This window comes from Acanthaster planci, linkage group LG01 (assembly GCF_054643075.1).
Source record: "Acanthaster planci isolate LZ-2023a linkage group LG01, COTS_SCS, whole genome shotgun sequence".
NCBI lineage: Eukaryota > Metazoa > Echinodermata > Asteroidea > Valvatida > Acanthasteridae > Acanthaster > Acanthaster planci.
Window position 1 is genome coordinate 33495595 of NC_141777.1, and position 17484 is coordinate 33513078.

General features: G+C 40.4%; 1 protein-coding gene across 11 annotated transcripts in view; it reads left to right on the forward strand.

Annotated features, from left to right (window-relative positions):
* LOC110987137 (uncharacterized) overlaps positions 1-17484 on the forward strand; it is a 41894-nt gene that overhangs the window by 9100 nt on the left and 15310 nt on the right. For 4 of the 11 annotated variants that reach the window (XM_087135444.1, XM_087135442.1, XM_087135452.1 and 1 more), the window contains exons 2-12: positions 1593-1850; positions 3288-3377; positions 3742-3820; positions 5148-5227; positions 10511-10600; positions 12995-13027; positions 13695-13815; positions 14359-14511; positions 14961-15349; positions 16170-16284; positions 16788-17218. In XM_087135444.1, the coding sequence (XP_086991570.1) occupies positions 1716-1850; positions 3288-3377; positions 3742-3820; positions 5148-5227; positions 10511-10600; positions 12995-13027; positions 13695-13815; positions 14359-14511; positions 14961-15349; positions 16170-16284; positions 16788-17218 (1716 nt within the window). In that variant the 5' untranslated portion in view covers positions 1593-1715. Of the gene's footprint in view, positions 1-1592; positions 1851-3287; positions 3378-3741; positions 3821-5139; positions 5228-10510; positions 10601-12994; positions 13028-13694; positions 13816-14358; positions 14512-14960; positions 15350-16169; positions 16285-16787; positions 17219-17484 lie in introns of all 11 variants that reach the window. The other 7 variants (XM_087135450.1, XM_087135461.1, XM_087135454.1 and 4 more) reach the window with 7 other exon arrangements.

Genomic DNA, 17484 nt, shown 5'->3' on the forward strand with positions numbered 1-17484 from the left:
GTGTACATGTACAGTGTTATTGTGCACATGTTATGCTTATGGTATAGGCCTATGTATTCATCTACTATCCTGATCATGGACACAGAACTCTTAACCCTCCTTCTGTTTTAACCGTCAAAAACAGTCAAAAATGCCTTCCACTTGATTTCCCCCACTACTCAGACACATATGGGAAATTTGACTGATATGACAACTGTGTCAAGAATGCATCTTATCATAGGAGGGCTAATTAGTGGGTAATTACTGTGTATATAATGTTCATGCCACTGCTACTGTACATGTACACTGATGCTAAGCATATTGAATGTTCATGGTTGAATAAGCCAGTAATAATTCGATTGGATTTTTGTCACTGACATACATTATACACGTATACTGTCATAACGGTAGCTTGGAGAATACATATTACATGTGATGAGACGTACCAGTAGACTGCCCATTGGGTAAGCCCGCGGCATTTTGACCATATGCCATTTTCAAATTGAGTCACACTTACAATAATAGGCATTTCCAAGCCGGGTTTAGTGACAAATCTTGTTACGTTTATACAACTGCACATGTGTATTCATTTATGTATATTTCTCTGTACAGTGAGAATTTTAGAGTAAAGTTGATGCACTCGTCTGTTACACTAACTGACATACGTGTACCGACAGGACTTTCTTTTGTCCAGTCAAAAACTGTTTAAAATCCTGGTTTTTTAATAGCCTATGAATTATGCATGGTCCAGTAAATGTACATGTGCCTCTCCCAGCCCCCAATGATTGTCAGTTTTAGGCATGTACATGATGTTGTACACTTCCAGTTGGAAAACATTTGAAAATGTTGTGTTGGAAATGTACTGTAGTTGTGATTGTGAATGTGCAATTTATTTAACAATGATTAGAATTTCCTTTAGAGAGCTGACCTGTAATGCGCTACCGGTATATAAAACAGTACCCGCAGAGTTTGATTTATTCAGATTTTTTACTTCCCGTGAAATTGTTCTTGTCATGATGTGAGGCGGGTGTTTCTCCCACCTATTCAAATGTGAGGTGGTCTACTTCACTAATTTTAGTGACCACCTCAACCTTTTGGGGCGATATTGCCAGCTCACACCTACTGTACATGTAAGACATCGAGGAAAACATCACAGAAGTTTGAGAATTTTACAGAATACGGACATGTACATACAGTTCTGTTCAGCAAAGAAAGCCACAGAATTCAAGATTTGTTCATTAAGAGGAAATCGACTGAGATAAAATGGACATGTACCATGACTGAGCATCATTTCTCACCCTCTGAGCCTGGTCGGTAACATTCTCCTTTGCCACAAACACTTTTTTTTTCATAATTTTTCTGGCCATAACGTGTTCAATGCTCAAGGTGAAACCCTGGTGTGTGGTTAAAAGGGGTACAACTAATGACATCTCATACTGTGTAGTTCTGACTCCAGTGTTCATGTCCCTATACGTGTATGTATGCATTGTACACTTTCCAAACATACAAAGACCTCCATGTGTAAGGATTTCTTTCCATATACAAGTACAGTGTATTTCTTTTCCTAAGTACATTATACATGTACGTTTATGTTTGGTTTTCTGTCTTTGCAGACAGCCAGCTTGTCCATTAGATAAACATACATGACCCGGCTCCACAACCCTAGATGACCCAAGTTGACCTGAGGAGCCTTGGCCTTGATATGACTGTTTCCTGTGGACGCCCAGGGCGGGTGCATGCTGCATGTTCTTGACTTCCAGATAACTGCGGCGGCCATGACTTGGTGTCTTGTGGGTAACACAGGGGCAGTTCACATTTTGCCTCAGTCTATGATCTTCGTCGGGCGAGACAACTGCGACATTAACATTCAGGTAATGTAAGTCTTTACGTAAATTCTGAATTCCATCTACATTAACATGCAGGCAGGGAAGTTTTCCCTGAGAACCAACTATTTTTAGCTACATGTACCCTGTACATGTGTGTGCAATGTATCTTGACAGTGATATTCATGACCTGTTGTTCATGTACGCTTATTACTGATTCACCATTGCATAAAAACTAAGGAAATACATGTACACATGCATGTATGCGCCCGCATGCAGCACAGACATGCACCCATACATGTACATGTGTGTGCTGTTGTGTAACTTGCCAGACACAGCCAACTCTGACTTGGGATGACAGATTGAGGAGACGCTGGGCAGGAATTTTAATGAGGATCTGATTATACTTTTTGACACCAATAGAAAAAGGAATGAGGGTACATGTATCATATTTCACCTCTTCAAGTATGCCTTAATATGAACGAGTTTTGAACCTGTTCTGAAAAATGCAGTCACTTTTACATGTTGTGTTCATTTGTATCATTCCATTTTTGTTTTATGTGTAAGCAGGAAGGGGGTTGCTCCAATTTTAATGTTAGCACTGGCGGGCGTTTTTTTTTTTCATTTTTGAGGGATGGGGTTGGTTCAATTTATCTTGAATTTTTAGCAATATAATCAATTGTTATGGCTCATATTTTGAATTTTCAAGTGAGTTTGTGGTCATTAGCCAATCTGTAGTAGATTCTTAAAAGTCCACCCAAAGATTTTGGAGCAAGAATGTACAGGGGAAGGGGGTGGGAGATGCCAGGGCTTTTGACAAATTCACCTTTTGTAATCCTCTGTAATCGTCTGTTGTTTTACTACATGAAACACACACCAAACAGAAGCCTTGGATTTGTCTTTTGCGACATTTAAATGCCCCAGATTGTAAGATTTGATGTCCCTTTAACCCTAACCTTCCCCAGCCACACAGAATTAAACAGCAGTAAAGTGTTTAGTTCTGTGGGGATAGGCCTGGTAGGCCCATAACAGCTGGCTTTTGCTTTGGGTTTGGCATACCTCAGAAAAACAAAGTCCAACAGCCTCTGTGCACAAAGTCCCATATGGGTGTTTAACTTTGTGTGAATAGGGAAGGTTAGGGCCAGCAACCCTTGGGGGGGTAAAAAACTTTCCCAAGGAGTATGCCTCCGGAGTACCCTTTACCGAAATCCTGGGTACACCACTGCAGAGGATTTTGTAGGATTCGGTAAGGTAGAGCCCAGCCACTAGTACTTTACTTGGGACAGATGCTTCTTGAAAAAAGTCAAGTGTAGGAGGATTTCAGAGAGGTTTCTAGTATGTACAGATTCCTAGGATGAGAAGGTTAAGAGAAACTAAAATCCTTTCCAACCATGTCAAAATACAGCAGAGGTACAGCGCATCTATTAGCATGTAAGTTGGGACTAAATTGTAAAACTATGTCTGTGTTTCTTGTTTTGTTTTTAGTCTCGGAGCGTTGATAAGCGCCACTCTGTCATTAACTTTGACCAATATGACAAGGCTTTTTTCATCAAGGACATGGAGACTTTAAATGGGGTGAGTTCTCAAAGTTTACCGTCTTCAGCATTTAAAAAGATTTAAGCCATTCCTTATCGTGCTTATGAGAATGTCATGGATTAACTGCTTCCCTGGAACACTGTCAACGAATTGTTTTAAAGAAAGGTCTTTTTAGAGTATCTTTGGCAAGAGAATTTTTGTTTGTAATCAAAATAGGTTTCATGGCCCAGTTGTTCCTGATGGCTTTGAGTCATTGTATAATTTCTTCTGTACGAAAGTCAACTGAAATATAACAAACGTTCAAATGAAAAAGGATTGCTATAAGAAAAACATTACCGATAATTGTGATGCAGTCTAATTCATTTCCATCACATTGTCAATTACATCTGATTTCTTTTTGCAGACATTCGTTAATGAAACCAGAATACCTGATCAGACTTATATCAGTTTACAGCGTGGAGACTCTATTAGGTTTGGATATGATATCCTTTTGGAAGTGAACAAAGTTGAATTCTGAAGAAGTAAAAGTAGAAGGGCCAAACCATATCAAGGTTGACATCAAGAAAGAAAAAAGTTCGTAACTATCGATGCACATTCTGATAAAAGGATGGCTCATACTTCAGGCAAATTTTACATCGCAAAATGATTGCGGCAAAATTTGCCCGAGTTTGAAATACATAAATTTTCAACAAATTCGCAATGTGAACAATTGATCTGACATCATGATTTTGTGTTTGTTTTCACGTTTACACCAAGTGTAAACCAACCTTTAGATTGATTTTTCTTAAATCCTTACTGCCGAAACTACATGTATACAAGTTTTCTTTTCTAAATGGGCCATTAGAGCAGACTTTACCCTGCAAAATGCAAGATGGCACTGCACTGCACTGCACCTGTCAATTAAATGGAAAACTCCATCTTGATCCATGGTGGCAGGAACCACATGCTTTTCCAGAATGTCTGTTACAAGTGTTTAGCATGAGCTTTGTACCTCACATTGACAGTCACGTTTCTAAGAATAACACAGTTGAATCAATCATTTCCAGCTGACCCTACTTGCTGCTTTCTAGTTGTAAAGTTCCATTCCAATTGCATGAGCATAATGAAAGGATAGCTCAAAGGGATATAGCAAAAGGTGTTTTTTTTTCTGTGTATGACATTACAGTTTCTATCAGCTCCATTTACAATGTGGCTGCCAGTCACCCCACCGATGGCCAAAGGCATGCTCCATTTTGCAGATAAAACAAGGGAAGAAAGGCCCTTGGAAGAGGCATTGTTCAAATCCACAGCCCGCTGTTGTGGTCTCTGTGGGCCAAAGAGCTCATTGTCCTTGCAAACTGGGTGAGGTGAAACCAAAAGAGATCATGAAAGGCCCCCTGAGGTGGAATTGCATGGATACACCATGTGTGTGCTTTAATAACTCCGTTGGTGGTGTTGACATCCATGTGAATTTCCACAGGGTGCTCTCAGAAGATCATTTTTCCTTACTCCCTGCAACATTTTATGGCTGTTGTGTGTTCGGCATTTTGTAAGACCTCACATTAGTTCATCGGCACATACAGGGTAGGTTGTTTACCCTGTTCAGACGTGGTTAGGTTTAGTTGTGTAGGTGCTTGGAGCAACATTTTGCACAGGGTGCAGTATGTTAATTGATCAACTTCAGTGTGTGGTACAGGTCAGCCCCTATTTAGGGACAGTGTTGAAATTTATGCGCAAACTTCTCAGGCTGGGGTGCTTCGTGTTTATACATAAGTACATGTACATGTAGTTGGTCCAGTTTGATTGTAACTTCCTTGACCAGCTTGCCACATCCAGTGACGTATCGTTTTGATGAAGTGGACCCTAGTACCCTACGACAATTCAAAGCAGAAGACGGAGTAAACAAACTGGTAAGTAACTCTGCTTAATGAACACGCTAAGTCCGTCTGTGATTGTTTGGTACTTATGAGGAAAGAATATGATGGGGGGAGGGAGCCAACCCCTCACGTGTGCCTCAGTTTGCACCTCAGTAGGCACCCTTGATGTACAGAACTGTTGCAGTTAGGCATGGCAATAATTCTCTGAGACTCGTTTGATATCTTTGATCTTTTGGGAGGAGATGGGAGTGTTCTGTGCAACCTTTATTCTCCTTTCTTCCTCTCTGTTTTTTAGAATTACAGAATGATGAGTGACTGTAAGGACAATTGTACAAGTAAAATCAAATCCCTTCACACCCCAAGCACATCAGAATTATGCTTACATGTACATGTAAATGGCAATAGCAGTTTACACTGTACATACATTGCACGCAATTACCACTTTTTGTGTATTAAGTGAAGAAAAGGGTTCCAGCTGAGAGCATTTACAGAAACGGGCCTTTAAATTGATTGTTTTAACATTCCGGTGAAACATGTAAACAGAGGTGTTTCATAAGAAGTGCACACAGTGGCCTGTTGCCTCTTGATGCACAGTAGAGTGTGGCTTGTTGCCAGGCGCACAGCACTGTGGACTCTTTTTCATACACAAGCGATTGTGCCCGTTAATAACTTTTTGCAATTAAAAAATGTGAATGAAGTCAGTGTCTGTTTTACACTTTTTTCGTAGCTCACTGTCTGTAAATGTATGCATGTTTTGTGCATGCATGCTTTTTTCTCATTAGTCGTCAAATGGCTCTCGAGGTGAAATGGGAAATGGTGCCAGGAGGTCATACTCTAGCACATGCCCCACATGTGAATGTCTTCTTGTGGTATGAAAGGCTTATTGAATTTGGGAGATTTCCAGGAGTTTTTTTTTTCTTTCCAACAAGTTTCATGTTCATAACGATGTCCGTCATTTCAGGTACGAGTATTTATGTGCGTATGCACACTTTGCATGTGTGATACATTGTATAAAGCAGTGATCCCAATTAGGGAAATGGTTGCTGTAATGGGGTGTAATGCTCCTGTGAAGTTGGTGTCAGAAAGAATGTGCTGTTTGGTTTAGCTGGGGGATTTTGGAGGACGTCCGCGGTAATAATGCCCAGGAAGTTAGTGTTACCGGTAATTGCATTTAGACTTCGATTTGTAAGCTTATACATGTATATTCAGATGCAGTTCATGGCATGACCATAATGACTCATTACATACACAAACTTCCTGCTGGGATATAGAAAAATATTTTTGTATCTTAGGATCAGGAAGTGGAAATGCACATGTCTAGTTCATGTAGGGTAGGAGTTTCCACTTGAAATAGTAAAACTAATGTGACCTGTAGCCCAGACATGCATATTACATGTACGTACATGTACATGTATGAGTTCTTGTACATACATATAAATCGTTTTGTTGGTAATCCTACATGTACATATGTAAGGCCTTCTGTGTTGAGTCAGGCTGTCACTTCGTTTACATGTATGATGTAAATGTCAGCTTTTTTCCTCTTTTAACAGACTTAAATGATGGAATGAAATCCGTCATCTGGATATCAATAATAAAATGTACATGTAGCTTTGGAAGCAAAATTTATATTTTGGCACTGAAAAGATACCGTACCAAACTATTGAAGGTGTATTCAATTTTCAACCTTGTGTACAGTTTACGTTATGTGCGATATTTTTATTTGAGCCTACATGTACATGTACTGTATATAAGTACAAAAGTGTTTAAAGTTGGTTGACTGCTTGAGGTCACTTCAGCAGTGTGACATTGTGAAAGTGAAAGAGATTTTTTGTGTTCACAATGTTCTAATGATTGACAGAGAGTTAACGGATACAATGGATTTTCAGCTCAACTTGTTTTGGTACACATTGCTACATGTACATGTATGTGCTACAACAACACAAACAAGATCTGGATTTTCTGTTCCATTCAAAGTGACTAGAAGGTTGTAGTTTCGTCATTCTTAGAATATCATTTCATCAATGCATTTCAGAGGGCACTAGTTTACCTTTTGTCACACAAGGCACTACTTATTAAAAGAGCATAAGAAAAAGTACAAAAGATTTGTCCGTAACAATTCCCCAACAAAGTTTTGAAGAAATAGTAGCAATTACTATAATGCAAACAAGGTATACATGTATGTATGTGTAGTTAACACAATCTTGACAAGTATAGAGAAGTGTGACATGTACATGTACCAGTATTGGTATGGAGCTACGTGTATGGAGCCACTACACTGTACCTACATATATACTGTTCTGCCTTGAACGACATCACACTTTTAGCTCATGAATATGGAAATTTTCAGTTCATGAAAATGGAAATGTTCACAGCATGAAACCCCAAATGTTGAAGTTTTTCCTTTTTAACATGACAAAAAAGGTGGAAAGTCAAAATAAATTTGGAAGTAAGATTTCCGACATGTACGTTTAGATGTACCATATTCAAGTCAAAAAGATCTGGTTTCATGTCTCCTTAAACTTAAAGGGTTATCACAAAAGGGAAAACATCGATATATTTCATCAGGAAATAATTCATTGCATATCCAGTCAGTGAAAGTAGATTTCTGTAACAGATTTTAAGCCCCAAAGGTCACTTTTACCAAGTGCACAGTTAAACTTGATTGGAGAGAACTGTATAACCAAACCGTTCTCCAAAATGTCTTATACCTTTATTATTGAGTTTCATGCTATACTTACTACTGTTTATCACATACATGTAAAAGCATGTGTTACCGATACCAGCACACTGTACTTCACATCAATGTCTCATTTTCTAGAGCAGTCACAATTTCATACAAGCTGAAAATTTAAAAAGTGGTGGTGAGCATCCTTTGAAAGAAGCTCTTTTTGTTGTTGCCTGATATACATGTAGTACTTGTTTTGAATGGATTATGTAAATTAATTTGACTTTATAAATGATTGTTTTTATTTCCCATGGATGAGTTTCTAATTCATTGAAGATTTGACAATCATTGAAAACTTGTACATTTCATTACTTGCCCAATCCTCTGGAACTGAAAATTCAATTGCCTGCCACTTGGATGGATGATTTTAGTACGCATTCTTGTGTACCGCTGCAGTTTAAAAATAAGTTGAAAGATAATACGAAGCATGGCCAGTGATGTCACATTTCTAAGGACACGTTCGTGTCTGTAGTCTACGGTAATTTGACTTGTGTCAGAATGATATATACAGACAGCTGGAAACCCTTCGTAGCAAGACAATGTCAACTATACCATACCGGTAGGTGGGTGTTGGCCTACATGTACATGATGTAGATGTAGATGTAAATCCAGCCTTAAATTCAAGCTTGTTTATGTCATCTAAACTCTGAATTTTCTGAAACAAGGTAAAATGGTAAAGGTGCATACTGCATACGTACTGGTAGACTGTATGGAAATACCAGTTATGCACAAGTGGGTTGATTTGCTCAATATTAACAATAATCAAACATGTACATGTATGTATATACATATAGGTCTGCTCTTCTTTTCAAATTTTTCTAAAGTTTTCAGGAACGAGGAAGACAAACTTTTTTGATGCTACCGTCGACACTCACTTGGACATGAACACACAATATGTATAGTGACATAGCTATGAGGCAAAAAGGATAGTGAGCTATTGCACTCATCTACATGTACATGTGATAGTAGTCTCAATATGTCCTGATTGATTGAATTTGGCTCTTTAGCTACTGGTATTCTGGAAGATCATCTTCGGCAGGTTTTAATTAATAAATGTACAGTTTTGAATCTTTGGCAAAAGTTTGCATTTTCTGTGTTTCTGAGGGTTTTGCATCATTAAAAAGAAAACCGAAATTGCATGTAGCGGGTACCTGTAGTACCTCGGTACATCAGTTTGTTTTGTTCACTGCATGTAGTGAGATTATACGTGCAGTAGGCATGGTAGGACTGATCTGCAATTGGCTTTTTTGTTCACATTGAATTTTGTAAAGAGCATGTTACAGATATGTAGATTTGCGTACATGTACATGTAGGTACTGGCACATACACTGTACATACATGTACCATCGTACACTGTACGTACACTGTACGTACACTGTACATGTACATACATGTACCATCGTACACTGTACGTACACTGTACATGTACATACATGTACCATCGTACACTGTACGTACACTGTACATGTACATACATGTACCATCGTACACTGTACGTGCACTGTACATGTACGTACATGTACCATCGTACACTGTGCGTACACTGTACATGTACATACATGTACCATCGTACACTGTGCGTACACTGTACATGTACATACATGTACCATCGTACACTGTACGTGCACTGTACATGTACGTACATGTACCATCGTACACTGTACGTGCACTGTACATGTACATACATGTACCATCGTACACTGTACGTGCACTGTACATGTACATACATGTACCATCGTACACTGTACGTACACTGTACATGTACATACATGTACCATCGTACACTGTACGTGCACTGTACATGTACATACATGTACCATCGTACACTGTACGTGCACTGTACATGTACATACATGTACCATCGTACACTGTACGTACACTGTACATGTACCATCGTACACTGTACGTGCACTGTACATGTACGTACATGTACAGTGCAGTGTTGTACCGGTACATTCTTGTACTGTACCAATGAGATACCTGTACAAAACAGGTGAATTCACCCTTTATATAATATTTTGTACTACATGTATGCATCCTTGGTGTGGTGGACCTGTTCCATTTAACCCTCATGCACATGTACATGTACATGTACCAGTAAGATTTCATATATTCATATTCATTTCATATTTATGTACATGTATTTACATTAATTAAGTACGGTATGTCAAAAGTAAAACTGACCCAGGTCACATTACCTGTAACTTACAATGCAGGTCCACTTTTGAAATTCAGCGACTTTCATCATGTTCATTAGGCAAGCATAAAAGATGTACTAATATTAGTACAATATTAATGTAGAGCTACACGTATACATGAAGGACCTGCATCAAACTGCATCATATCGGTACGTCCAATTGTCCATACCGGTACATTAATGTGAACTGCCCCCCAACTCATGAATTGTTAAATTTCCACAGCATTCCTCCCCTGAATTATAATGCCTCAACCGTATCCCTCCTTGACAAGCTTCCGTCTGCACTCTGCTGTGCCCTCACGCGAACTGACCAATGTGCCAGTCTGTCATTAGTGTCTTTTGTACATGCACTGTATTTGGATTTCTTTACACGTCGACTGTGAACATTTTGAAGGAGATGGATGGTGCAGAGAGTACATGTAGCAATGAAAAGGAGACGAAAGGCATCAGTGACGAAACTAAAAATGAGGATGGAATGAAAGAGGTTTGTCCTCTGTTTGCACCATATGTCATAGTGTAGGAGACAGCTACATGTATGTGTAAATGCATAGATACTGCTTACATGTAGTGTAGTGTAGTTACATGTACATTGTACATAGCTGATTTGCTTACTGTGTGTGTATCAATATCTTTGTGTACATAGCTGTTTTTTATGTGTTTTTGCATACATGTACATGTACCAGTACATATATTGATGGACAGTACGCTAACTCCCTCACCATACAGTAGTTGTGGGGACATACACCTGACATTTGACGTATTTTGGAGGACCGAAAACATTGCAGGGACTCAGAAATGTCCCCACAAATTGGTTGAAATTTCCCTAACAAAAGAGCTTGTCCCCTGAACACGGTGAGCGCCTGCCCACCAAGGTTTTATTCCTCCATGGACAGTGTGATCTGCCCCATCAATGCCTGCACATACCGTACTTTATATGTCCATGTACTGGTACGGTCCTGCAAAACAAACACTGAATGTTTCTGTTTTCCATTCTTTATTGCTGACTGGAACATCTGATATTTGAGTCTTGATGTAATTGACCGTGTTAAAGACATCAGTGTAAATGTTGTGTTTCCTTCCACCATGTCCACACGAACCCACATGTAACATCGAGTAATAAACAAAGTGATGACATCAAAAGCAAATGTAAAATCCATTTCCTCCTTTCCATTCTAGGTATACATGTACTCTGTGTACGCACAGTGCTTCTTTACCATACATAGTCTTGATATCCACTAATAATTTCAGTGATGCTCATTTGTAGATGATTCTTGTTAATCCTCTCTATCAGAAATCTCTCAGCATGATCGTTCATGTTTCCTACATGTACATGTTCATGTACCAGTACTTTGAATACTCTTTGCATGTAAATGTAGTGTAGTGCCCTGCTTTTATCACATGCCGCTTGATCCTGCCCACACAGACTCATAAATTTGATAAATGATCATTTGTCATCATCCGGCAAGCAAAGTTAAATAAACAAGAGTACATGTAATTGGCTTTGACATGGCCGAGATTTTTGTTGCATGAAAGGTTGGCTAGTCAGAATGCCAATTTGGATGAATCGCATGCTATCATCTCTCTCTGCTTGCAGTGTGTACCTCATCAGTTTCCTGCGCTGGTACATGAACATGTACATGTGCATACATGTACGTGTACATTGTACACATACATGTACTGGGTATATGTACATGTAATCATCATGTCAAACTGGAAAAGTTCTTGCCCAGTTAACAGCAAAGAGATAATCAATAGTTACTGTACGCTATACAGTTTCTACAACAGAGATGTATAGGACCCTGAATGTTGACAAATACACTGTAACATTAATGTACATGTATGAAGTGTATTGTCATTTGTTGTGCATAATTAAGCATGTATACATGTATGTGTACAGGTAGATGGATATGCAGCAAGGTATGAGACGGAGAGAACCCCCCTGCTTTGTGTTGGTCATTGTCTCGCAGGAATCTAGGGAATTCCTTTCAGACATCTTGGGGGGATGTGTTAAGTAACATTAGTCTGGAATGTGTATAGGGATTGGACATATTGGGGGGTACCCCTCGGTCTCATTTCTTGCGGCGTATACAGGTAGATGAACATATCTGCTTTATAGTCAGTTATTAGTTCGTTCAGCATCTGGGTACATGCATGGAGTTAGAAAACGGTGCTTGTACCGGTAGAAGCATGCATGGAGTTAGAAAACGGTGCTTGTACCGGTAGAAGCATGCATGGAGTTAGAAAACGGTGCTTGTACCGGTAGAAGCATGCGTAGGTTTGTAGACTGAGACAGTTGTGTAGTTTAGTCAATTTTGTGCGGTACATGCTTGCACATGTAGACGCACATTCTTACCCAGTTGTGCACAAGTATGGAAGAGCTGCGTAGCACCGTGATCAGAATATTGACGAGAATAGAAATATCAAATCAGTGCTCTGAAATATGTGATTGCCAAGCTTTCGGTAACTGAGTACCTTCTTTAGGCCCTGAAGAAGGTACAAGCTCAGCAATCACATATTTCAGAGCACTGATTTGATATTATATTCTTGTGTATAAGTATCCCTGATTACATGTAAATCTGCACTCCTGCAGGAACCTAATGTACATGTAGGATTTCGTGCAAAGCAGTACAATGCCTTGATCATTAAAAAGATTGTAGTCCATGTCTAGGCTCATATACATGTACGGTACGTATTCATCTGTACATGTACATTTGTACGTGTGCATTCCAGATGGTGTGAAGGACCACATTTGATATCCTTGTGCTGTACATTTGCACATGCACAAGTACCAGTTATATGTACCGGTACACGGATGCGTGTCCTATTTAATTGCATGTACAGTATGCTCATTATGTTGTTTGACACCTTCTGGTTTCAGGGAATACTGCAACCTCCAGAATTAAACACTGGGGTGAGTGCCTTACTTTGTCTGGTTGTTCAGGAATATTTACCGTACAGTATGTTTCTGCCCCTAGACTAGGGTTCATTAGCCTTGGAAATCTTGGTACATGTACTTGCCTACATGAAATAAATTTCGGATCCCTGTAAAGCATTGAATTTCAGCTTCACCACCGTGAAAGTTTTTGAAGTTCTTGAAAAATTGGAGCAAGGTCTCAACTTGATAGCTTTGATCATCAAGCACCTCTGTGAATCTGCACGCTTTTTTGTTGTTCATATCTTAAAACATTTTAAGGTTTAGTGTTGACTTCAGTCCTTAAATTTGAGAATTTCAGCCTTGGACAGTTGGAAAGTCCTACAAAAGGTGCATGAATTTATCCCGTCCTGGTGTGTGCCAATCCTGTTCTGCTTTAAGTAGGATATTGATACACCTTGCATACCTTTATCGTTGATGGTATGCATGCAGTTGAGCTGCTATATTAGTCTGGTCAGTGATACATGTACGTAGTTGCTTGTGCATCCATTCCAGCCGTGATATCATGTTACTCTACCATCTCCAAACCAACAGGGATTTTGTTCACCGATTGGCCCATATAAGGTAACCAATAGTGCAGTTGTTTCATCAGATACATGTACATGTATGAATCAAGTCCCTTTTTCCCCATCGATTTCCCCTGAAGGGATACCCATCCAAGGCCAGCAGACATCATGATGCCTTTACTTCTCACCAGTATGAACCCAGGACGACACCTGTGGAGAACAAGGTGATGTCATACGGCAGGACAACCCCGCTCAAACAAGGTACAAGGAAAAGGTCCAACAGAAGGGCTGATGAAATAGTTCCGAACATTTCACCACTGTGGCATAGTGTCATAGTGGTGATGGCTGTGCTTCAGCATACTGTGTACGGATCATTCCATGAGGTTTGGGGCACAATTTGTAACAGGTGTCCTTGCTACATGGGTAACTTTTACCACCTGTCATGACCTGTAGAGTACATGTACGTCATTTACTCTGTAAAAATAACTCACACCTCTGTATTCAGCCTTGCAAGATGTATAACAATGTCAATTTGGAATCCACATGCAGGGAAATACATGTATCTATTCATTTTTACCCACGTAACAATGCCCCAACCTAATGGAATGACCCACACACATAGCTATTGTGGTTAATATGTTGGCCTTTGCTGTATACATGTAACAAGTAACATTCGTGTATTGGAATAAATTAATTTAAACAAAATTTAGTTAAGTACTTTTGGGGTTCCCAAGGCTGGAGGAAATCTGCTTGTACAACATGTACAATACATGTGGTGACGATCTGTACTGTGATCTATTTCAGTAGAGCATTCCGTGAGTTCCCAACCGTCCTCTCTCTATGGCCAGCCTGCATGGTGGGGCCAGGATGACACAGAGAAAGAGGAGGGGCAAGTCAAGGAGAAGGACGAAGGAGGACGCAAAGCGAGGACTTTAGACTACGCACCCAATGGCAAAGGTGCTGGTTGCTGATTGGTACAGGTCTCACTGAGAAAGATTATCAGGTTTTTGCTGAACAAACGGGACTGACTTCAGTTGGATCCAAAACCTTCACCTGCCAAATTATCATTGTTTCCATCTTGTTCGTTGTTAGTGTCTACATTTCCAAGAACTGTGTCCAGATTTGCCTGTCAGGATTCTTTGGAAACCCACACAGTTACGCTGGGTATCAAATCAAAACTACAGTTATACTGCAACATGTCAACACAAAAGCAATTCTTCGATTTTCTTTTGAGCCAACAAACTATTATGGAAAGGTTTCTTGTCAGTTTCAACTGGCAGTTGAGAAGAAATTTCATCATTACTGGGATGTTGTAGCCATTTGAACAGATCAGTTTTTCATTGGGCCATGCTATGTGTGAATGTTGACTAAACTAGATTCCCGAAACTTTTTTCATTTCATCACAGATGTTGATGCTATTTCCAATCACCCAAATCATAAGTATTTGGAACGTCCCACTAAGCTACCCCTCAATGAGGCCGAACGGGAATATGACATCCCAGTCCATGTGTATACCCGCCCTGTCACCGACCTCAACCCCACCACACCCGCCAAGCGGCCTCCGACCCCAGAGCACACTGAGGTCACCCTGGTGTCGGCCTCGGAGAAGCACGTGGGCTTCACCATTGAGTTCAACGCCAAGGACGACGCCCCCAAACTGTCCATGAACGAGAGCCTGAGCGAGTTTGTGCCAGCGGGCGTCAAGAGCAAGATTGAGGGTAGCAGCAAGATGGTGGAGGAGATGAAGGCCGAGAGAATGAAGAAGAACCTATCGGAAGACCCAGACAGCTACCAGGTAATATGAGCTCTATGCGAGAACAAGAGATGGTGTATTTTTACACTCGGGGGAGGTGGTCATTACGCGCATGCTTTGCAAGCATTTGGTGCAGGCTGTGCTAATCATGCACAGCCAATTTTAGCTAGAATAAGAGTTTTAGATTCTGCCTGGTACCCAGTTGAAATAATCCACACTATTCCCTTTCTTTGTCAGGGGTACCGGTAATTCTACATAGAATGGATTGAAATTACCATTCACTAGCATCTGTTGAGTAACAGGGCATTGCTTGCAATACCTGCAGCTATGGGACTCCCTGCTTATTAATGAGCACATTTATCTTCAAGTGTTTGGTTTTGTCAAACGTGCAATGTGAAATACTGTGTAGAGAAAACATAGTTATTACAAATAAGGCTTTGGTCCTTACCAGCAGAATGTTGTGAAGCACTCATTTGAGTAACTTCACTCTAAGACGTCAATCAGCAGTGGAAAAGAGAGGGGACTTAGGCACTGTTACCACCATGTGCCTTTGCTCAGGTTTGTTTGGCTCTTCTTACTTGATCCACTTGTCAAGTATAGAGTCCCCATCAACTGTTGGTAGTGCAGTCCATTTGACTCAGTGCTTAAATGTCTGCTATGGAGAAGTGGAACTTATTGATTCAAGCCCTGCCTCGCACTGAGGCTTGATAAAAGATTAGCATTATTTTCATAGCACTTTTTTGTGCTGGAAATTAAGGGGAAAATATCCTCACTCACCAAATGCAGAATGGTCCGTCAGAGTTTGCAGTCACAAATGGAGATGACATATTTGATCCTGAGCTTTACGTTTCTTCCCCGACAGTCCCCACGAATGTCACCATCAGCTGTCCAGAAACTCAACACCATGTGGGCCACTGCTCCTGGCAAGAAGGGTGCCAGAGCAGGCCAAGGGGACTCCAGGTCTGCTAATAACTCAGGTAAAATCTCATACATTTTTGGGGGAATCATCTAGCTTGTCTAGAAAGAAAATGGCACAATTTCTCAAAATTCCTGCTGAGTGCCCAGTTTTGCCGGCTGCTGTGGCCTGATGGAATCGTGTTGCACAAGACCTGCGTGTCTTGTACATTTTATGTTAGTTAGCCTCCCTGCAAAATAAACAGCACGAATAGTTTTCTTTCTTCTGGGAAAGGAAGTTGTATGTACATACCCCCCGGTATATTTCTATGAAATCTTACTTGTCTTGTCTTGAATTTAAATTCCTCTGTGGTTATGAAACATGTATGTGTTGCTTCATGTGATATGTAGGCACCATAGCAATATGTTTAACACTGCTGCCTTTGTTCAGCCAGTAATAGTAATCAGAACTGATCCTGACAGGTATCCTCGTTAATGTATTTATAATACCAGTAGCTCTATTTAGAACTGACTCTGTTACTTGGACAGTTGAATTTTAACAGTTCTTATGTTGTTCAACATGCAGAAGCTGGTAAAGTTGATGCAGCAAAGCAGTTAAAAATGCGGCCGAACATATCAGCCAGGCAACCCGTGCCCTCCAAATCTGGCCCAGTCAAGTCACAGACTTCGCACAGCCGTCACAGGAATGAGGATCACAATGACCACAATGGGGACAATGTGAGCGAGTCCGGGACCTACACTATCGAGAGTGAGAGCCAGTCTAAGGAAGTATTGGAGGCGCGGTCGAAAATCGACGAGGTGTTTGGGGTGGGCGCGAGCATGGACGCCAAGCAGGGCAGTGACGAGGACACCGACAAGGATGTTGGGGATGAGGAGATTCAGGAGGAGGTGGTTACCATGGAAACCGTCGCAACCCAGGAGATGGATGTCAGTAGATATTTGGACCAGGAGTATGGCAAGCCTGGTGATCAGGAAACTGCAAAACCTCCTTTTCAGGTATGTTTCTAATCGACAAAGATAGTGTGTCTTAAAACCACAATGCACGGTACATGTAATTCACACATAAGGGCTGAAATGAAATGCAGGATATTGGCAGCAAGGTTTACACGGGGACAGAAAATGGTGCAGATTTACATGTCTATCAGTGATTATGTTGATTATGAATGAACGGCCTTAACACTCTGGAGGGACTTTGGGTGTCACAGGGCTCCCACTGTCATAAAAATCCTGGAAACAAAGTTGTCTTGGAAAATTGGGAAATG